Source organism: Dioscorea cayenensis, chromosome 5 (assembly GCF_009730915.1).
Source record: "Dioscorea cayenensis subsp. rotundata cultivar TDr96_F1 chromosome 5, TDr96_F1_v2_PseudoChromosome.rev07_lg8_w22 25.fasta, whole genome shotgun sequence".
Classification (NCBI taxonomy): domain Eukaryota; kingdom Viridiplantae; phylum Streptophyta; class Magnoliopsida; order Dioscoreales; family Dioscoreaceae; genus Dioscorea; species Dioscorea cayenensis.
Genome location: NC_052475.1, coordinates 21,089,438 through 21,110,522, shown reverse-complemented (window position 1 = coordinate 21,110,522; position 21,085 = coordinate 21,089,438). Strand labels below are relative to the sequence as shown.

Below are 21,085 nucleotides of genomic sequence, written 5' to 3'. Positions count from 1 at the left end.
AATGTAGGCTTGAGAGCAACATGGATATCGAAACACCATGGATCCCAAAGGAAAGAAGTACTAGCCGGGTTAATTGAATTGATTTTACAATGATGCTTAATGAAGGCTGCAGATTTGCAAAGACCCCGAAAAAACCAGGAGCATTTAGGAGGAGGATGATCATGCCAAAAATTCATTTTATCGTATTTATCATGCAAAATCTCCACCCAAAGGACATTATCATTATTTAAATATTGGAATATATGTTTGGACATCAATGAGTGTTTAGTAAGAGAGAGATTTTTAAAACCTAAGCCCTCCTCAGACTTTCCTTTGTTTATAATATTCCAACTCACATTATGGATGCCCTTTCCATTGTCATTCCTACAAAAGTTTTCTAACTTTGGATATCTCGGATAAAATAGAATCGGGGATAGGATGAGCCGGACATGGTGTATATGGGAATAGAGAGAAGAACCGAATTGATTAAATACCCTTGCTGCTGGAGAAAGATGAAAGTTAGCCCATCTACTAGAGGTGTATCGAATTTTATCCTCCATAGGTTGAAAAGATTGGGTAGCTATATGCTTAGAAGAAATAAGAACACCAAGGTATTTAAAAGGGAAAAAAGCTTGTTTAAGATTCAGGATATTGCAAATACTTTTTAAAACATGCTTGTTATACTAAGAGGGAAAATAAATTTGGGACTTGGAGTAATTGGGCCTCTGTCCAGTAAGACTAGTATAAATAGAAAGTTCAGATATTTCGGGCAACCTTACGGAAAGCTTAAGTAATTCAAATCAAGTCATCGGCATACACAAGGTGATTAAAATTGTTGCGAAGACTAGAATTGAAACCAAAGATCAAGTTATTCTAAAAAATAAAATTAAACATAGAAGTGAGGACTTGAGAAACTTAAAATAAATAGATAGGAAGAAATAAGATCACCTTGACGAACTACCCAGGAGAAAGAAAACCAAGGCGTGGGATTACCATTAATTAACAGAGCTGATATTTAAAACATGGGCTAGAGCTTGATACTCGTAATTCTTTCTTTTTGGTGAATTTTTTATTAAAAATTTCTAAACCAACCTTATTTTTTTAATTATTACGGAGATAAAAGATTTACTAAAATAAAATTAATGAGTATGTAAATATAGTGTTATCCATGGCTTAAAATTCACATTTCTGTTCCTCTTAATCTTGACATCAACATCAAGGCTTATCAACAGGAGAAACAAATTCAGATGAGAGGATTGAAAAGCAAAGCAATGAGAAGCTCATAATCAAACCAAATAACACCTATTGAATTACTCCAAGCAATTAGAAAGATAAAGCCGGTCTTGTAGCTAATGTGTATCATGGTTCACAAAAGAAAACTTCCTCAAAACTACAACAGTTCAAAAGTAAATAATAAAAAACCAGGCAGCAAAAAGATTCCACATCATAATAACCCAAGAGTGTCCACCAAATTGTGAATCCTTCACTGGAAGGATGAAGAGACCTCACTTCTTCTTCCCTGCCTTGGCAGCATCTCCAGCCTTTGTCTGGACATCACAAAGAAAAGCAATTAGAAATTATGTGAATTTACTCACAAAAATTACATGGATTAGTAGGCTATGGTTAATTGTTCATGTCATGTTAGAGATTATCTAGAACATTAAAAAAGAAAAATTTGAACACATGAATTAATCTTAAGCTATACCTTCTTCACACCTCGGATTTTCTTTGCTCTGTTCTTCCTTTCCTTCATTTGCTTCCTTGACTTCTCAACCTTAGTGGCCAGTCCATTCTGACAAAATACAAATATGCATTCAGGCAAGTGAGTCAAGTTATAAGGAATGGTATATAAATTCATCAGGATAGCCCTATCATAAACAAAAGAAACCCAGTCATCCGATGAACAATGAAATTCAATATAATATAAGTACATTTCAAGCATGCTGAGAGCAGAAAGAAATAAAAGAAATTGCAACAAACAGTAAACTTTAAAGTAAGGCTGCTCTTTGATGGAGATGAAAAAGAAGTGGATTTCAGTTGTCGAACAACTGAGGCTTCCCATGCAAATTACAAACAGGTTAGCCATGAAACACAAGTCTGACAGGATCAAGCTGAATTTCAATCAGATGATCACAACCCACAGGCTTTTTCGTACTTTATTTTAGAGACTTCTAACTTTGAAATAACAAACAAACTATATATCTTGTGGTGACTACTAGTCCATGATTTAGTAATCGGGAATCTGGAAATTGAGATGCATACATGAGTGTAATTTTTCTACTTTAGGCAACAACTGTACTTGGCCAAAAGCCAGAGCATATAACATATAAGAGTGTTTTAAGTTCGATACACATCGTTTAATCCAAAATCAAACAAATTGTAATCAAATAATCCAGATGAGCATAGTTTCAATTCAGGTGTTGGCAGGTCTATGCTCGGTATATGCAAAACCCTGATTAAATGCAACGTACAAAGAAACTAAATCCAAGAGACAAAACTCTATCAACTAATAGCATTATCTTTAACCAACTTATGGTAAGCAGCAGAATGCTTCCCAACTTTCAAGTTACAAAGCCAGGTAGACTCTTAGGACATCCATGAAACAGTGCTGGTGCTAATGATTACAGAAAACATCTACCAATGTCAAAAAAACACAAGAATATAAGGTGCCTATAAAAGTTCTTCCAAATATAATAAACCAAGAGATGACCTAACCCTGTTTCTTTACTGTATTTCAATAGTAGGTTTTTCCGCAATCTCTATGATAACAAGCAACAAAACGAGCAATAATTACAACATAGACCAACAACAATAGCAACAGACAAGCAATCAAAATGGTACAACAATGTCATACAAACAAAAACCTCCAATCAACATTGAAGGCACAAATCCGTAAGCAAATAGCACAATAAAGAAGGGAACAGACCCTCGATAACAAATGCAGTTAACATGTTAGAAGAATGCAAAGGGTCAGAGAGGTAGTTACTTCATTGTCCCAATACAAAAGCACTACCTAACTAGAAAAAGCATTAATAAACCACATATGCTAGAACTATGAATCAACATTAAAGCGAAAAATCTAAAGCCGAAAGAACACAATATAACAAAAAACAAATCTTTAACAAGAAATCACATTGGATTTGGATTTCGGAGAGAGTTTGATATACCCTGATGAGGCGATACTTAGGCTCGTATTTCTTCGCGTTTTTCAACACTGTCGTAGATCAACCCATAACCCGTTGACTTCCCACCACCAAAGTGCGTTCTGAACTTGAACACAAAGATCGAGTTCTCATCCTTCACTTCGTACATCTTCGCCAATTTATCCTTCAACTCCGCCTTCAAATCATCCACCAAAACATAAAATCAAAAAACACAATAAAAATTAACACAAAATTCATCAGAAAAAAAGAACCAAAAACAAAAAAAACAAAAAAAAAACAAAGAAGAAAAAAGGGACCTTGGAAACGTTGGCTCTGCCAGGATGCAAGACATCGATGACCTGAAACCAAATCAAAACAAAAAATGAAGAATCAGCAACAGAATTTGCTCGCAGGTATACAGAACTAGGGTTTTGGAAGGAGGAGATTACGAATTGCTTTCGTGAGAGGAGGCGATTGGTCATGAACTTGCGGGTGCGAATGGTGAAGGCTTTGGTCTCCGCCATGGCTGGATCTTCTCACGATCAAGCTGGCTCCGTGCAATGGAGATCGAGAGCACACAAGAGCGAGAGAGCGGCGAGCGAGAAGACTTGGAGATCACTTTGTTGATATATAAAACCCTAACCCTAACCCTAACCCTAACCCTAGATTGTGATACGTTTGTGGTGGGCTTAAGTGGGCTGGGCTTCGTCAATTAATGGGCTTGAGGTTATTACTACTCATTACAATAGAGTATGGAAGTAGTTAGTTTGTATAAAATGATATTTTCATGTCCCCCGGAACAAATTGTAGTTTTATGATCAACAGCCTCTTAATCTATTGGTACTGGATCTTTTATATACAATATTTATTTTGAAGAGAACCCAATATTGAACCCCAAAGCTGATGCAAAGTCAGAGCATAGGTGTTTATTTGTTTTTTTTTTTTTTTAAGGGGTTCTTTTAACGTGCTGATTTTTTAAGAGCCACAAACTCTAAATTGTCCAAGACTGAGAGTCCTACAAGCAGGTTAAACCCTCCGAGTGAGTGTTTTTTAATATTAAATCTATTATTCTTAAACTTGGTTCTTTAACTGTTCTAAAGTAATAGATTTTATATTAATAAAAATTTAAGTGAAAAAAGATTTATAAATACTTGCCATAAAAATGTGAATGGAAGAATAGGTTGATTTTTTTTATAAATCACTTTGATTTATCTTAGTTACTAATATATTTGAAAATTAAGATAAAATTGAAGGATTTCAAGAAACCATCAACATTGGGAGTTAGTTCTAAGTGGTGGAAGCTTAGATTATGATTTCCAATTTCCAATAACTGTGTATGTGAATCTTTTAAAATTTTGATTTCTTGAAAACTAATCGAAATAAATATCATAATATTATTATCAACTTTCTTTGCTAATCAACTCTAGTATTATTATAGCAATAGAAAATGTACTTAAAAAAATTGTCCACCTAGTTTATGCATTTTGTTACAAAAGCATTTATAAAAGAATCAGTTTGAAAGGTACACAATTCATTCCAAACAAAAATCAAAATTAATTCATTAAAAAAATAACTGGCGGAAACATTGCAAGTCATTTAACATTTGCTTTGCAACAACAATCTATATTTATTTATTTATTTATTTTGTCATTACATACTTTCTCGTAAATGAACCGAAACAAAAGAAGATATTTCATCGATACCATTTTGCTAGGCATATGTACTATAATACATATAATATAGTACTCTATTTCGGTTTCTGATCTTATAAAACTGTTGCTTGATGAAGCATTGATCAGAGAGCGATAAAAATACGGCTTTGATACTGCAGAAATTTTATCGAAGTCTAGTGTTTCGAATAAGTGTTAAGGTCTGCATGTGTGTCTTTGTATCTTTGGGACAGGTATGTGCTGCAACTTATCGGAGGGAACCTGATAAAAACTCGAATGATGTCAATTTCTCGGCTCAAAAGTAAATAAGCAAAGAAGTTATAATGTTGACTAGGTATTTCACGACAAGATGTATTTTGTGTTGTAAGAATAATTCGACGGAAGTTCAGAAAAACTCACTTGGGTGGATTTTCTTCAGATTTGCATGTCGGCAGGCATTCGACTATGCAGTCATGGCTAGGCTCCACAAAATATGCAATCTGCCAAGAAAGAAAAATAATTGAATGTAAACTAAAGTTTCAACCAGTGAGGTGGTAATTACGAATGAATTAATTCCTCGGTTTGAAGTGCTTGAAGGATCTTACAGAAAAACGTTCCCGTCCATCTGTGACGACTCGATGCAATGTGGACCTAACAATAAAAGAGAAAGAATAAGAGGTTTAGGGAAGATTCATGCTGATGTTCTCTGAAAGCGGTTCCTTGGATGATTAATCATTTGGCATCATTTGAAGAACCAAGTATTATCAAAGTAAACTATTTCATGAAGAAAAATTAAAAGGTAAAAAAAGAAAAAATGTAAATTTGACAGACTTCAAAAGAAAACTAAAGTAATAAATGAGCTATCCCAGTCTAACATGCAAACATGGAATCATGTGATAGTTAAAGACCATCATTTAATTCAGTATAAGGATTATTTAAAGTAGTTCTGGATAGTTCCAGGGGAAAAAAGAGCTAAATGTCAATAAATACATATGACCACAAGGGAGTCATTACCATGCATTCTAACTAAAATGATTCTACTGCAAAGAAAATTGTTTTGATGATACAGTACTTCACAAAGAATGAAAGATGACAACAATTTTTAGACCAGAAAGAATAGCACCCAAGAGGAAGTTTACCTGAATATGCAATTACTCCAACGTTCAAGCATGTCTCCAAGATTGACAATGAACCCTCTGGAATGGAAATAAAAATAAAAAAACAGAAAATTAAATATTTCCAGCTAAATTTTGGTTAAGACACATGGCAGAAAAAGGAGAAGACAGTATAGAAAAGCAAAGAAAGTATAGAATAGCAATTGAAGTTACTCAAGTATATGCAACAGTAACTGTATAAATTCCTCACACTTCTTTCCTATCAAGAATCTAACTGCACCGCAAAAAATTTTGAGCCTTTTGATTTAAGACTGCCCTGTTAAACAACCTTCCCTGAAGGTTATTTTGTTCACAGCTGCTGACTAGTTTGGAATGTAGATAGCTTTTGGAGCCAGGAATAAAATTTTGCAATTTTGTTAGGGTTTTACATTGAACTATTAAAAAATAGAAACATCACCTAATATGTTTGTAAAATGTAAATTTTCATGGACTGCAAACCTTAATGTATCTGAGCCATGGAACAGTTGAGCAGAGATTATATCTTGTCATATGAACTAAAACAAAAACACTTATTTCATTCATGAGTAGAACAGGCCACATATATAACTACCAAAACAAGGCATTTATATGATTTGCTTGGGAGAAAATAAATTTTAACACTAAATCCAATTAATTTAAGAGCATAGATCAGCCCAGGGCCAGCCTGAAAAACAAAGGTAAACCCCACTAACAATCTGAAATACTTAAACTGAACCTAAATTTTCACGCTGGTTTTTAAATTAACACAGTTCTTAGAAAACACTAGTAAGAAGACAAAAGGAAGAAGAAACAAGCTTGAGTAAAGGATCAGCCAAAGTTTTACATCATACAGGTTCTAGAAAGAGTCCCAAGAGTTTGAACTCATGGATTTAATCGGTTGGGCCTGAATTTTCATTTGCAACTAGTTATCGACAAAAATTCATGGGTAAAACTGTTGCATTAATTTTATGGAAGTACTGAGTACTTTTTTCCAGGTAAATCCAGAGCAATGCTTAATTTAAAGAATAATAATAATAAATCAAAAAGAAATAGTTAGCATGATAGCACAAATTCCTAATTTGTATTTCAAAGATAGAGGGAAGCAACAAGAGAAAAACAAATATATCATGGATGGCAGTTCACAATATTGAATTGTTTTAAAGAAGATAATAGCAAAGACTAAACTTAATGGACAGCAAGCAAGAATGCAATGACTGGAAAAACCTCCATGTCTATCATCAACTTTACGGGGCTGCTAACATATTACAAAAAATTTAAAAATTAAAAAAAAAAAAAAAAAAAAAAAAAAAAATCACATGTCTATAAAGTAGATAATCTATTTTAACCAAAAAGAATTAACAATATGAATTTACAAAAACAACAGACCATATGGCTAAAAGATGATAAAAGACATGTTAACAATATGAGAGAAAATACAAGTGAGATGGAATGATAGAAGTGAGCAATAGGAGAGTTAACCCAACCTATCCTGCGATGCAATGTATAAATTAGAGAAGCCATCTCTCTCTCTCTCTCTCTCTCTCTCTCTCTCTATATATATATATATACACACACACACACACAAGATTAAAAAATATAAGCTGTGCATAAATGTGAACATGGATGAGATGGAATTGTAAATATGCCTAGAAGAAGAGTTATCTCTCTCTCTCTCTCTCTCTCTCTCTCTCTCTCTCTCTCTCTACACACACACACACACACAAGATTAAAAAATATAAGCTGTGCATAAATGTGAACATGGATGAGATGGAATTGTAAATATGCCTAGAAGAAGAGTTAAAACCAACCCTTCTACAGGTTCAATGTATTCCCATATTTGAGGCTGTGCATCCTTATCCTTGCATATCTGCATGACATGACATGGTTCACATACTAAGATAGTCATAGAAGTAGATAACCACATTATAAAAATTATAAAGGAAGTGAGTTCTAACCAAACATCATCTTACTTGAGGCCAACTACATCATCTGTTGCCAAGAGAGTGATCAAACCATAATCCGAGTGGGCTCCGGCACCATATATTCCTTTGAAGGATTAGACATTGTACCTAATGATCAGACAAAGGCAACCATCATACCATAAATTGCATTATATTTTCTTTGACAAGAGGATCACAATAGCATGCAAATGCAATAACCTCTAGTTTTTTCCACACCTTGATAGTGTAGAAGTCGCAAAGTTGCAATTGGCTCCCCAAGCATGTATGGTTTATCAAAGAAGTCACCATCTAGGTCAAGTGCCAGAGCTATGATCCTAGCCACTGCTCTTGCCACCCTCCTTTAAGATTTTTTTTGAAACAGAAGACAGGAGTGAGAGTTTGACACCATTGTGCTCTTAAAAGTTCCATTTTGAAAATAATAATACTTTTAGTAGTAATTAGCAAAAACTATCGTCTTCTAGTTGATGTTGTTGCAATCTTATCCAAAGAAGTTCAATGAACCCACAGATCCAAACAAGTTGACATGCACAAATAAAGAATAAATTGTATATTGTGGTACATTGCAGGAAGCAAGCCTTTTCTATGCAGGGAACTCTATCATATTGGCATCTAAAGTGCCAAAGAATTGCAATCTTGCTCATGTTCTAGTGGAAAAGAAATTGCCACTTAGAAAGATGTTAAAATGTTTTTATGCTATCAGTGATCAGGGAGAAACAGAACTCACAGGGCCTCATTGTGATACTTTCCATTGTTAACCCTCCATCCAGGTAAATGACCTTGAGATTAAAAAAAAAATGAAGCAACATGGGTCAGTGCAACAAAAAGTTATACAATATAATTCCATTTTATGAAGTTGAAAAGCTGTACATAGGGCATGGCCCTTTTATTTATAAGTCTACAGGACACAAACAGAACAGTATATTCTTATGTAACTTGGTAAATTAATCACGGATGAATCCTCCTATAGTTGAATAAATGCAAACAGTCCATGTATTTGGCTTATGTTATGAGCATAAGGTGAATGATGTGCAAACAAATATCAAATGGTCCAATATCATAGTGAAAGTGTTTCTTGATCAAACTGGATGCGCAGACATATTCTTTCTAGTGTATGAGGCGGTATTTCACAGTAAGAAGGAAACAAAATTATATAGAATGTTAAAACTTTTAAATAGATCTACTCCCAAGAGTAATTCTAATTGTTGATGGTTACTTAAGTGAGCATTCAGTGCCATGGCATTGGCAAATTTAGAAGAAGTTTACAAATAATTACAAAGATCTACCTTCAGGAGGCCATAAATTTGGTCCGTAAAAGGGTTTCTCTGCTTGAGGATCATCAGCAGGTACTTCAACACCAATGTAATATCCCTCTTTGTAATCACCTAAAAAAGTAATCAACAATTCAGTTTAGTTTTATAATACATAAAAGAAGTAAAGATAGATAAAGAAGAATTATGTTGGCGGAATTAAACTGCACAATATGAAAATAAATCATGATAAAAGTGAAGCCATTGTAGTCGCATCTTCAAGCATACAATGTCAGATGATATTAAATCTAATTAACAATTAATACACTTCAACAACAGAAAAAAGAATAACCAAGAACAGGATCGCAATAGAGATACTTTGTCCTATGAAGGAAAGGATCTAATGATAAAAGCATTAGGTCCCATTCAGTATTGCCACAGGTTAACCTCAATGTTTCTAGTTTATTGTCACTACCATAGTGAATCTTCATACATCAATGGATGGCCCATCAAAAGTTTAAGGATATTTCAAGGCCAGATCAGATCTAACATCAGATTCTGTAAATAGGATCCAAATTCTTGCCGTGGAAATTTTGATAAAGGAGGAACCAGCAATGAAATCTTAGAGTTTAGTTCGCAAACCAGGAAACCTAGCTTCATGATCATTTCTGAAAAACTAGCTTCATGACCAACCCTGTTAAGCACATGCAATTAATCTCCTTAATGCCTCACATATCCTCAACTTGAAAAGCATAAACAGAGAAAGGAGAAATAAAAGGTTATAGGAAGATCAGTGAAAAGCAAATGCCATTGAAATTTACCTAAAACAGGTATGCCACAAAAGAAATGATTATGTTTCACAATACTCTACAAGAATGGTTGAAACAGTTAACCATAAAATGATCAATTTGAATTTGATCATAAGAGTAAAGGAAGGAGGCCAATATATGAGAGTAGTAGGATGTGCACTGGTTTTTAGTGAACTGCACATGGCCATTCCTAGCCCTTATCTGCCAAACATGATACAAGCAAATATCTTGAATCATCTCAAGTACCTTGTCAGTTACCCATTAGCCATTCTCTGACAGGAAAGATTGATCAAATGTTCATAAGAATTCAAAGGAACCAAAACAAATTCATGCCTCCCAACTAATTCTAGAATTAGAGAATTTAGAAACATACCATCAACTTGATTATCTCGATCCAGAATCTCTATCTAGAATTGGTGTATAACCCTCGATTCTTTTCATTTCGAGAAGCTTCCATTTTCTCATCCATAGGTAGATCAAAAATTTACTTTTGGGAAAAACGCTCATCCATAAAGTCTTGTGGGATTCCATGATCGATAACATAAAAGAATCCAGAGTCTAAGCATGCCTGGAAAAATTATAAATAGGAGAGATTCAAAAAGCCAGAACAATAAAATATTAAAAATAGATCTAAATAAAAGTTACATAGAAACAAAGATAATTATGACAGATAACATAAATAAGAAATAATTTCAAGAAGCAAGCACAGTTGATGAGTTATGCATTTACTTTACACTACATACAAAATTTATTATCACAATGCTACTCTTAACCAATTTAAATGAAATGTTTCTGCTTCATATATTTTAAAGATATGGTAATCAAAGCATAAGTAAAGCCTCAAAATAATTGCATAAAAGTCAGGCTCACCAAAATATGTGCCAAAGTGATGGACGAAAGAAGGTGAATGTGGAAATTAGCTTGAAGAAAAGCACTTAAAATCTAAAAGCAAAGTAAATACTATTCATTAGGCAGGTCCATATTTCCTCCCTATTCCATCTACCATCACTAAAAGCATTCCTGATCAAAGCTGAAATCATGATATCAGTATATTCTTATCAGTCATCAAATAATACAAATTAAAACACAGATAAACAGGAAAATACATATTGGCTACGCTATACAAACTAGTTGTAACCCATAGAGCACAATAAAAAAAATTCTAGTAACCAGTAAACACGCATATAATTTAAAATATTTACAGTTACTTCAAGTTGCTCTACATGTGATGTGAGCTATATGTAGTGACAACCTAACCATCACAATCAAATGTGGTAGTCTCCCTAACATAAATAGATTTAACTTCTCTGACTATCCTTTAATATGAGATTATGAAGATATACACTTTAGTTCCATATCCTTAAGTTGAACTTTACACAATTATGATTAAGTCTATTTTCATAGACAAGAATGTTGGCATATATGATGCCGTGAATGGTAGGTTTTCTTCACCAAAACATTAACTTTGACATTGTGGGTTACTGTTTTGTAACAGCCACGTGAATTTCAGGTCCTATACTTTGGTGCAGCATTATTCAAATTAAGATAGTCCAACTTTGCATATATTGAACTATGTTTGATAAGGAATCTACGGGATTAAACGTCCAAATACAAAGAATAAAGTGCAACGCATCAGACAGGCAGAATATTATCTTGAAAAACTCTTATTCACATTCCAGATTGAACCACTGCCTTGTTCCAATGCACTGTGATAGAATATCCACATGTAACCACTACATGGATGTGTAAATTTTATCGTGCTCTAAAAAGTAAAATGTCCCCATAGGTCATATGATATGTATAAAGACCTCAGCTGCTAGCCGTGCATATGGCCTAAATCTAACTTTCATATCATATAACTCAAATACTTGTCACATGAAGAAGTGAACATTTTATTGAAAATTCTCTTATCACATAATAATGCACAAGCCTTTTGTATGAGAATCGACCAAATTTTTTAAATCTAAAACTTCAAAAAAAAGATAACACAAAAATTAAGATTTTTAAAGCTAAATACTAGAAACTCAAAGCTACTGGACAAAAATACAAGAAACACGAATTTAAAATTCATTCAAAACAAAAAAAAATATAAAATATAAGTAAAAAGGGCCACTTTACCAATAACTGAATGATTATAACCCATAATTCGCAAGAAAAAGTACAGAAAAAAAAGAAAGAAAAGGTAAAAAAAACCTTGCTTAACAACACAAACCCATTGATTCCACCGAATAATAATCAAACTATAATTTTAACTCTCAACACCAGAACAAACACCATAAAATCCGAAGAAAATCCAAAAAATAAACCCAAGCATCAAGCAATGAAAATAAGAATTATAACAAAAGGCCATAAAAATCATAAATGAATAACAAAAACGCTCAATCAATCAGAATTAAACACTCACAATGCATCATTCACAATAACCAAAGCCTAAACCAAAATAAATTAAAAAAAAACACAACAAAATAAGCAGCAAAATTTCAAATTCACACCTGCTTGAGAAGCGCGACGGATTTATCAACGTCGGGATCGGAGAGGCTGATGCAATTAAGCATGGAACTCTTCATTTGGGAGGGAACAGAGGCTGCCTCCATGATTGAGCTCGCCAATTCTTCTCCTCTAAAAATTCTAAAGCGAGTCTATATATACACACACACACGAAGGCAATCAATATTTTGCAATAAAACCCACAAAATTCTAAACTTACAACCACCCCCTCATCTTTTTTAATAATTTATTTCCTTTTTTGCTTCATATGCAATTTAAATTATTTTTAAAAAATATATTTATGGGGAAATTTTTATTTTAATATTAAAAATTACATGGAAAATATATATTTGAATATATAAAAAAAATTATATATATTAATTATTAAAAATAACATATACTATAATTATCTCTATTTTGTATATATATATAGATATCAAGGGAAAATTAGAGGTCAAGAAAAGTGGGTTACTTAAAAGTGATTGCAATGGAGTCCAACCAACTCTGGTCAAACATGAACCATCCATTCCTTTATTCATCATCATGATGTTAATAATGATTTATTATTAAACTAATCAACTTTTCTTATATATATATATTTATATAAGAATAGTTATTAAAGCCACTTTTGGTATAGAGATCTATTCCACCTTCTATTTTTGTGAATTAAAAATTGACTAATAAATACAGGTATATAAAAATGATTTTTAATTTCAAAAAATTTCCATTCATGTTTATTATGTTATATGACTCTAATTTTTATTCCAAAATTAGGTGCTGTTTTATAATTTTCTTTATTTTTTTTCTTTTTGTATATCACTTAATAAAAGTTTCATTTTAAATATTGAATTTCAGAATTAATATGTTTACCTAAAAAAATTATACACTGACTTAAATGATCATATATGATCTTTTATGATCATTTATGTCCAACCAACAATTAATTTATGATATCTATAAGTATTCATAAAAGTGAGGCATTTCATATCTCAGATAATCAATAATATCACTTATGTGTTATTTGTAATAATAATGTTTAGATAATTCGATGAAAATTTTACAATTTATAATAAATCATTTTGTCATGTGTTATTTGTAGTAACATATAATTGTTTTGTTAATTCAGTTAATAAATAATTTGTAATAAACCATTTCATTAGATGCAAAGATGTGAGTACAAATAAAATGGGTAAGAATGGAAATTACACGTATTCTAAAGGATTAAAAAAATGCCATCCAAGGCTTCATTTTTTTTAATATTTAAAAATTATAGATACATAATCATAGAAAATCTAATATATTTTATAAGTAAACTTTAATAATATTTTTTAAAAATATATATGAAATAATTTATTTTTTAACAAAACACGGGAATTTATCTAATATATAAATATATACTTTTGTAAAGATGTGCTCACAAGTTTCCCTGAATAAAACTATATCTTCAATTTTTTTTAAATAAAAACACATTTATGTATATATATATATGTGTGTGTGTGTGTGTGTGTGTGGATTTAAAAATAAATTTGATTATCATGCAAGATAATTATGAATGCATGGACAAACCCATTGAATTTCAATTCAAATGGATATATATATATATATATAATAATAATCAAGTAGATTATGTCCTAAGTTCAAATGCCAAATCAATTCCATATAAATGCATCTTTTTTATAAAAAAAATGACTTGGTATTTATTTTGTCCAAATTCAAACAATCTAAAGAAAGAAAATGGGCATTGGATATTTAAAAAATAATTAAATATTATATCTACATAAATAGTATTTTTTTTAATTAAATAAAAAGAAAACATTGAATGGAGAAATCTAACACAAGTGTTTTTAATAGTATAATAGCTGAGTTTATTTAATTGAATAAATCTTGCCAAAAACATTAAAAAACAAAAAAAAACTAAAAACATTGTAATATCTGTTCTTTGAACATCTTGATTATGGATTAAAAAATTTGTAATACTTATTCAAATTAATGTATTTATATATAGATTTATATTATAAGATGTTAAAAACGTAAAAATACAAAAACTATGCAATATATATATATATATACAATCTATGAAAAAAAAGCATAAATCAAAATTTAAAAGTTCAGAAATGTATATATAGGTATAACACTACTTTAACACATAATAATAATAATAATAATAATAATAATAATAATAATAATATTATTATTATTATTATTATTATTATTATTATTATTATTATTATTATTATTACATTGCATACTTAAATTCATGAATAAATCGATCTGTTTTATAACTTGGTAAAATTTACTTCTTAATGGGCTGGGCTTGAATTTATATAAATTGGATCTCATTTTATCATGTGAATAATTCTTTGAGCATATGTTGTAAGTACTTATTAAAATCTTTGACAACCAAGTCTTTGGTTTATATTAAGAATGTTGACTACATACTTAAAATAATTTGTTTATCAAGTAGTTAATTTTTCAACTTCTTTTTTTTTTAAGTTGGAAAATCGAACTAAAAGACAAATTCTTTCAATTTAAAAGAACAAAACACATGAAACATAATTCCGAATATTTCAATGCAATACACAAATTGTGAATTGAATGGTTCCACATCTTTCAATTTCTTTCAACCCTTCCACCACTCAAAAAAAACTTTTGCAAAAATGGACCAATTATTAATTTCATCACAAATTTAGAATTTCTATTTCTAAGTTTAAACTCTAAATTTGAAAAAATAAAAAAAATAAAAAAATTATTATTTATTCATAGTAAACTTTAAAAAATAAAACATTAAGTTAAAAAAAATATTGATTTTTCTCTCAAAGGTTTGGAAATTAAAAAGGGAGGATAATAAATTATTTGAATTTAAATTTATAGTAAAATAGAGCATGAAAAGCAAAAGGTGATCATGGAAAAGAAAGAGGAGGAGTTTTGGCACAAAAAATAAAAGAAAAAGGCAATAGCAATGGATAGGATAACATTAGAAGATATAAAGAGGATTTGGATTCCAATTCTTCTACCAAAACAATAATAATAATAATAATATTAATTAATTTAAAAATAAAAGAGAAAAAGAAAAAGATGGATCTCAAGGTCCATGGCCAATTAGCCATCTCTTTCAAGCCACAAATCATTTATTCAAAGCCACCATCTCTTTTTGGCTTTGAAGCAATCCCCATTTAAGTTAGAATTTAATTATTATTAATTAAGCTCTATTAATCGACGTTAGATCACTTTCAATAACAATAATAATAATAATAATAATTAATGATAATGCCATGATAATATAGTGACCGATAATCATTGATCACTTTGTGCTACCTTGATAAAACAAAATTTATATTTATAAAATCGATTTTATAATAATATTCACTTGCTAAAATTAACTTTTCATAAAACTCTAAAATTATATATATATATATATATATATATATATATATTAGGATTTTACAATTTTAAATAATTATATAGGAATATAGAAACTTAGAAACTTGATTACACTCCCATGAAATTTAGATTAAAAAAATACATATAGTCTTCTTCTATGTTATGGCTTTGACCATTACATTCCATAGACAGTCAAATGGAATAAAGAAATAAAATATTGGAAAGAATAATTTGACTAATCTTATCTCAAAGAAATTGTTTATTTATAAATCAATCAAATAAAATTTTGTTTGAGTCAAAGCAACTATTTCATTTTAATGGTCAAGTTAATATAATTAATCACTCACACTTAATATTTTATAATTAACCCTTCCTCTCAACTTATATTCATAAATAATTTAATTAATTCTGTAAAATTGTTTAAACTATAAAGTAAAACAACTCGACTTAAATACTAAATTACAACAAATTAAACTCATGCCAAGTATGAGATTAACAAATATTAACAATTAGTGAATGCTAAGTCAAAGATAATTAGAGTACAAACAAAGGAAGAGTCAAATTTTATGTAAGTTAATGATGAGAGGACAAGAGATATAAGGAACTCTCACATAATGAGACAAATGTCTTGATATATAAATATATAGACATATTTATATTTATATTTATATATGTCAATATTTGTGATATGATAATAAAGAGCAATTTGGATTCTATTGGCTCCCACACAAGATAATGTTTGCTTTTGAATTCATTCCATTCAATAAAGGCTTTGATATGTCCCTTTTTCAATGTGATTTAAGAAAGTGATGAATGAGTGAGATAGAAGCATTTCTCATGGAAAACAATCATTAACTATTAATATCATTAATTCTATGGAAACAAGTTTGTGTTTTCTTGTCATTCAATGAGTACAAAACAAAATCATAAATAATGGTTTATATTTATATTAAATTTTTAATATTTAACAATATTAATAGTATGAACTGATAAAAATTGATTAGCGATCCAGAACTAATATAATTCAGAGATCAATTTACCAATAAATATAACACAAATATTTTTAAAATTAAAATTTATTTAATACATAGCTAGAAAATGGGTTTGGTTGTGTTAAACAAATAATAGTATTTGAGCTTACTTGGTAAAAACTTCATTTAAGAAAAAAAAATGTATAATGCATGTATTGTTATAGAAGGGCAAAAATGTAAAACTCTCATATACATCTGGTCACGTGTGGCACGTGGGACAGCAGGGCCTTATCTAGTTTCATGCTCCAATGCAATGTCTGTTTGTGTGGTTCAAGATAGAGAACCAAGATAATGACTTTGACTTATATACCTATTTATTTATTTATTTATTATTTATTTATAAACTTCTCTTTGACTAATGGCATGTTTTGCTCACTCATTGAATTTTAAACAAATTATTTCAGCCAAAAAAATTTTAAATATATATATAAAAAAAACTTCCGTACTTAGATGTTATGTTTTCTATTTGGTTAATATGATAGATAAACTCTTGATATTTTAAATTTTATTGTAATATCTGTACTTTTTAATGTTTTTATAAGTCAAAACAAAAAGTTTCTTGTATGTATAATTGAAAAACTAGTATGCCCCACAAAGCCAATTTTAGTTATTGTTTAATAATAAAATAGTTTTATTTCATTGCATGCATAATTATGGGTATTGTATTATTCATGTTTGATGATATATTATTATGGGCTTGCATTGTATAGATTTCAAATTAATGATAGAGATCATTAAAAGTGAGACATGATTATCTATGTATCTCAGAACCCAAAATAGTTCACAACCCTATGAGATAAAAATATGATTTTGTATTCGATTATTGGTTTGTCACGTGTTGTCATCTACTATGTAGTGATAGAGTGGTATGCTCAACCACTGTAGAGTGGAGACTCTTAAGAACGTTAATGGATATTTGTAGTTGACAAATATTGAGCTGGACCATACTGAACTCTTAGACCAAACTACCGTCGTATGTAAACAAAAGAGTTATTCATTACGAGAAAGTCCTTATTACTCGAGGGATGTTATTAAATCTTATGTATAAATTATATTACTTTGATAGTGTCAACCCGGTGATGCCAATTCTGTGCTATATACTGGACACGTTGGGTTATATAATAAATACGTGAAGATTTGTAGTCATCCAAGATGGGATCTATCACTCCCTATTGTAGGAGAGATATTCTAGATTGTGTTTCTTATGTGTTGGATAAAAATCCTAGTAGGTTATTTTTTTGAAAGTATTTTTATTATATATAATATATATTTTTTTATATATTTTTCTTTAAATTGTTTTATGTCCAATAGTGTAAAGAAACACACATATAAGTGGAGATCGACAGTGTCATTGGTGGTCTAATTATCCCACTTATATGGAATATTTATTGATAGAGGGACTAATATGTAAAATATTATATTGGGGTCTCACATATGAATATCTCTAATCTTTTGGATTAAATTGCAATTTGTTGATGGACATGATTGTGATTATAAAATTAGTATGGACTAATTTGCTTTAAAGATGTAGTGATCCCTGAAACGGGTCCACGCTACATGTTCTAACCTTATCCGAATATATTTACTCTCTATAAATATGTGATATGAGATTTGGGTTTCTTAATTTTTGATTGGTGATTGCCATCAAAAGACGGCTACGACAAAAACCCTAATATTCACAATAGTTGCTTGGAGCAAAAAGAAGCCATCACTTCTTCCCGGGATCGAGGGTGAAAAGTTCGAGAACATTGCGTGTGTGCGTTGGAGGATTTCTATGCTCAGTGAAATCTCTGTGAGAATCCTCGATCTTTTCACATATATTCATGTGTTCATGTGATCGATCCTTGATAATTAATCAATTGTTGATTAAATATCAATTAATTGTAATTGATAGTCCTAATTTGATTAGAAAGATTTTTCTAACCCTAATTTGATTAGATTGATTTTTTACTAACAATAATAACTTTATTTTGAGTTTTAAAATATAAGTTTTTAAAATGTATATAAGTCAATAATTGTTTACTTTAGATATAAAAATATGTTAAACATTTATGTTGGCTTTTTATTTGACTTTATTCAATGAGAATAAATTCCTAGTCTTCCTCTTTATTGACTTCATTCACAAAACCTCAACAACTTCTCTTCTTCTCATTCTTTGTTAGGGTTTTCAAAGCGTTAGACTTATCAAAGTCTAATATGGAAACATGCCGACATTTATTTATGTTTTATTTTTATATCTAGATTTAGTTCCACACTATAACTTCAATAAATATAATTCAACTTCCAGTATTAGAAATTATTATTATTACTCTCTCGTGCTTTTTTACTTGTCACATCAAATAATTTTTTTTTCTTCTAAATTTATCTTTTAATTTAATGTACTTATATAATTTTTAATAAATTACATTCAACTAAGTATTAAATTATACGCTCTATTAGTGGAGTTTTAAATAGGGGTAGTTTTCGAAAGTAATGAAATTTTTGTTATAAAATATAGATAACCAACTAATTTTAACCAATTTTAACTAATTTTTTTATAATCGATATGAATTATGTGACAAGTAAAAAGTAACGGAGAGAGTATTTTTTTTTTTAATAAATTTTCAATATTTTTATGTAAAATTTTTATTTTTATTTTATATATAATACTATTCAACAAGACATGAACGGACACCATCATTCCAAAGTTAGTAGCCATTCAATCTTCCTTGAATTCTCCTCCATTAGTTCACAAAATAGTTTTTTAATTATTTTAATTCAAAAAGTAAACAAAAAACTTACAATTATATATTTTTAAAAAGAATATTCATATTTATAATAACCGACATACTAAGAAATGAACTGAAATGAATTATTGGCATAAGTTTACAAATTATATTAAGAAAAAAATAAATATGACATTAAGAATAAATAAATAAAAATCTAATTTTATATAACCAAAACAAATAAACTTTATTAAAAAGAAAACTATAAATTTAGCAAAAATAAAACGTAGGGAAATTAATTTCAAGGGATTTATGGTAACCGATTGAGACCTCACAATGTTATGTGTGGTTAGAGAATGAATGTGTGTGTACTACGTTAGTTGTTCCTCAGGACCACCGTACCGTCAAAATCTCTCCATCCAGCCTTTAATTGCTCCTCGTGATCGTCGCCTGAAATCAAGGACATGATGATGATTTTAATAAGAAATGAAGGGTATAATGGTAACTTCAAACTACAAACATGTAAACACAGTGGCATTTTTGTAATATACACGAGATCCATGCCTTATGGTGTTTGCTCATTTCCCAAAGGTACGGATGATGAAACTATTCAATGCCTTGCCATGTCATTATTGGCCTCATAAGTTTCACTAAATAACGGAAATGCCACTGTCTATACTAGTTCAAGGGCTTTTGGTAAATATTATGAAGTATAGCCCTTGTTATGTTCATGCAATAATACTGGTCATATGTGTCGTCCTAGGTTAGGACGCCGCATTTCTGTAGTCTTTTCTTGCATGTAACACCCTAACTAGTCTTTTTTATATATATATATATATTAATCCCTGTAAAATTATAAATTTATGTAAAAATATTGGTAAATAATCAATTGCAACTTTTATGGTAGTAAAATGGCTTCCATATTTAGGAAAAAAAAGTCCAATATATATATTGTGGATCCAGAGTGTGATTTTTTAAAATTTATTTTATTTTTAAAAACATAATATAAATATTAAATAAATATTAAAAAACTAATAGTCATTTGGTTTATTAGTGACCGGTCTCCTATATTTTTGAGAAAATAAAGGGCACAAATGTTATGAGTTTAGATCATTGTGTATCTATGATAATTGACTTATTCATATTTGTTAAATAATAACTAAAAATTATGTCTAATTTCTCCCGAAATTTTAGGGGTTTAAATAAAACAAAACACTAAATAAAGCATAATATCTATTAGAGATGGTAATCACATAGATGCTCTTATAGTTTTTGATAATTATTTATGATTATGGTTATGGCACGTAATTTGTTTATATTTATTAAAAAAATATATAAAAATAAAAATTATGCCTGAAGATTTTAGGGTGGAAATATAAAAATCCCTGCTAAACACCAAATGAAGCACAATCAATATCCACCGTTAATTTTTCCTCGAGATGGTAATAGTACAGATGCTATTGTGGTCTTTTGGTAATTATCGCTGAACTCGAGGTCGAATGCTAAAACCACCTTCCATCTAAATCCTCAAAATCTCCACGGACCACCCTTCCGCCATTA

At 30.0% G+C, this 21,085-nt stretch overlaps 2 protein-coding genes and 1 pseudogene across 2 annotated transcripts in view; 1 reads left to right on the top strand and 2 right to left on the bottom strand.

Annotated features, from left to right (window-relative positions):
- The window catches only part of LOC120261036 (DNA repair protein RadA), a 94,626-nt gene that overhangs the window by 26,971 nt on the left and 46,570 nt on the right, over positions 1–21,085 (top strand). The gene's annotated exons all lie outside the window — the stretch shown is intronic.
- LOC120261042 (40S ribosomal protein S24-1-like) lies at positions 1,263–3,744 on the bottom strand. The gene is given in 6 exon segments (XM_039268711.1): positions 1,263–1,526; positions 1,685–1,771; positions 3,147–3,185; positions 3,187–3,318; positions 3,440–3,481; positions 3,572–3,744. Coding segments are annotated over 6 exon segments (417 nt in total). The 5' UTR covers positions 3,647–3,744; the 3' UTR covers positions 1,263–1,484.
- LOC120261043 lies at positions 4,709–12,534 on the bottom strand (annotated as a pseudogene).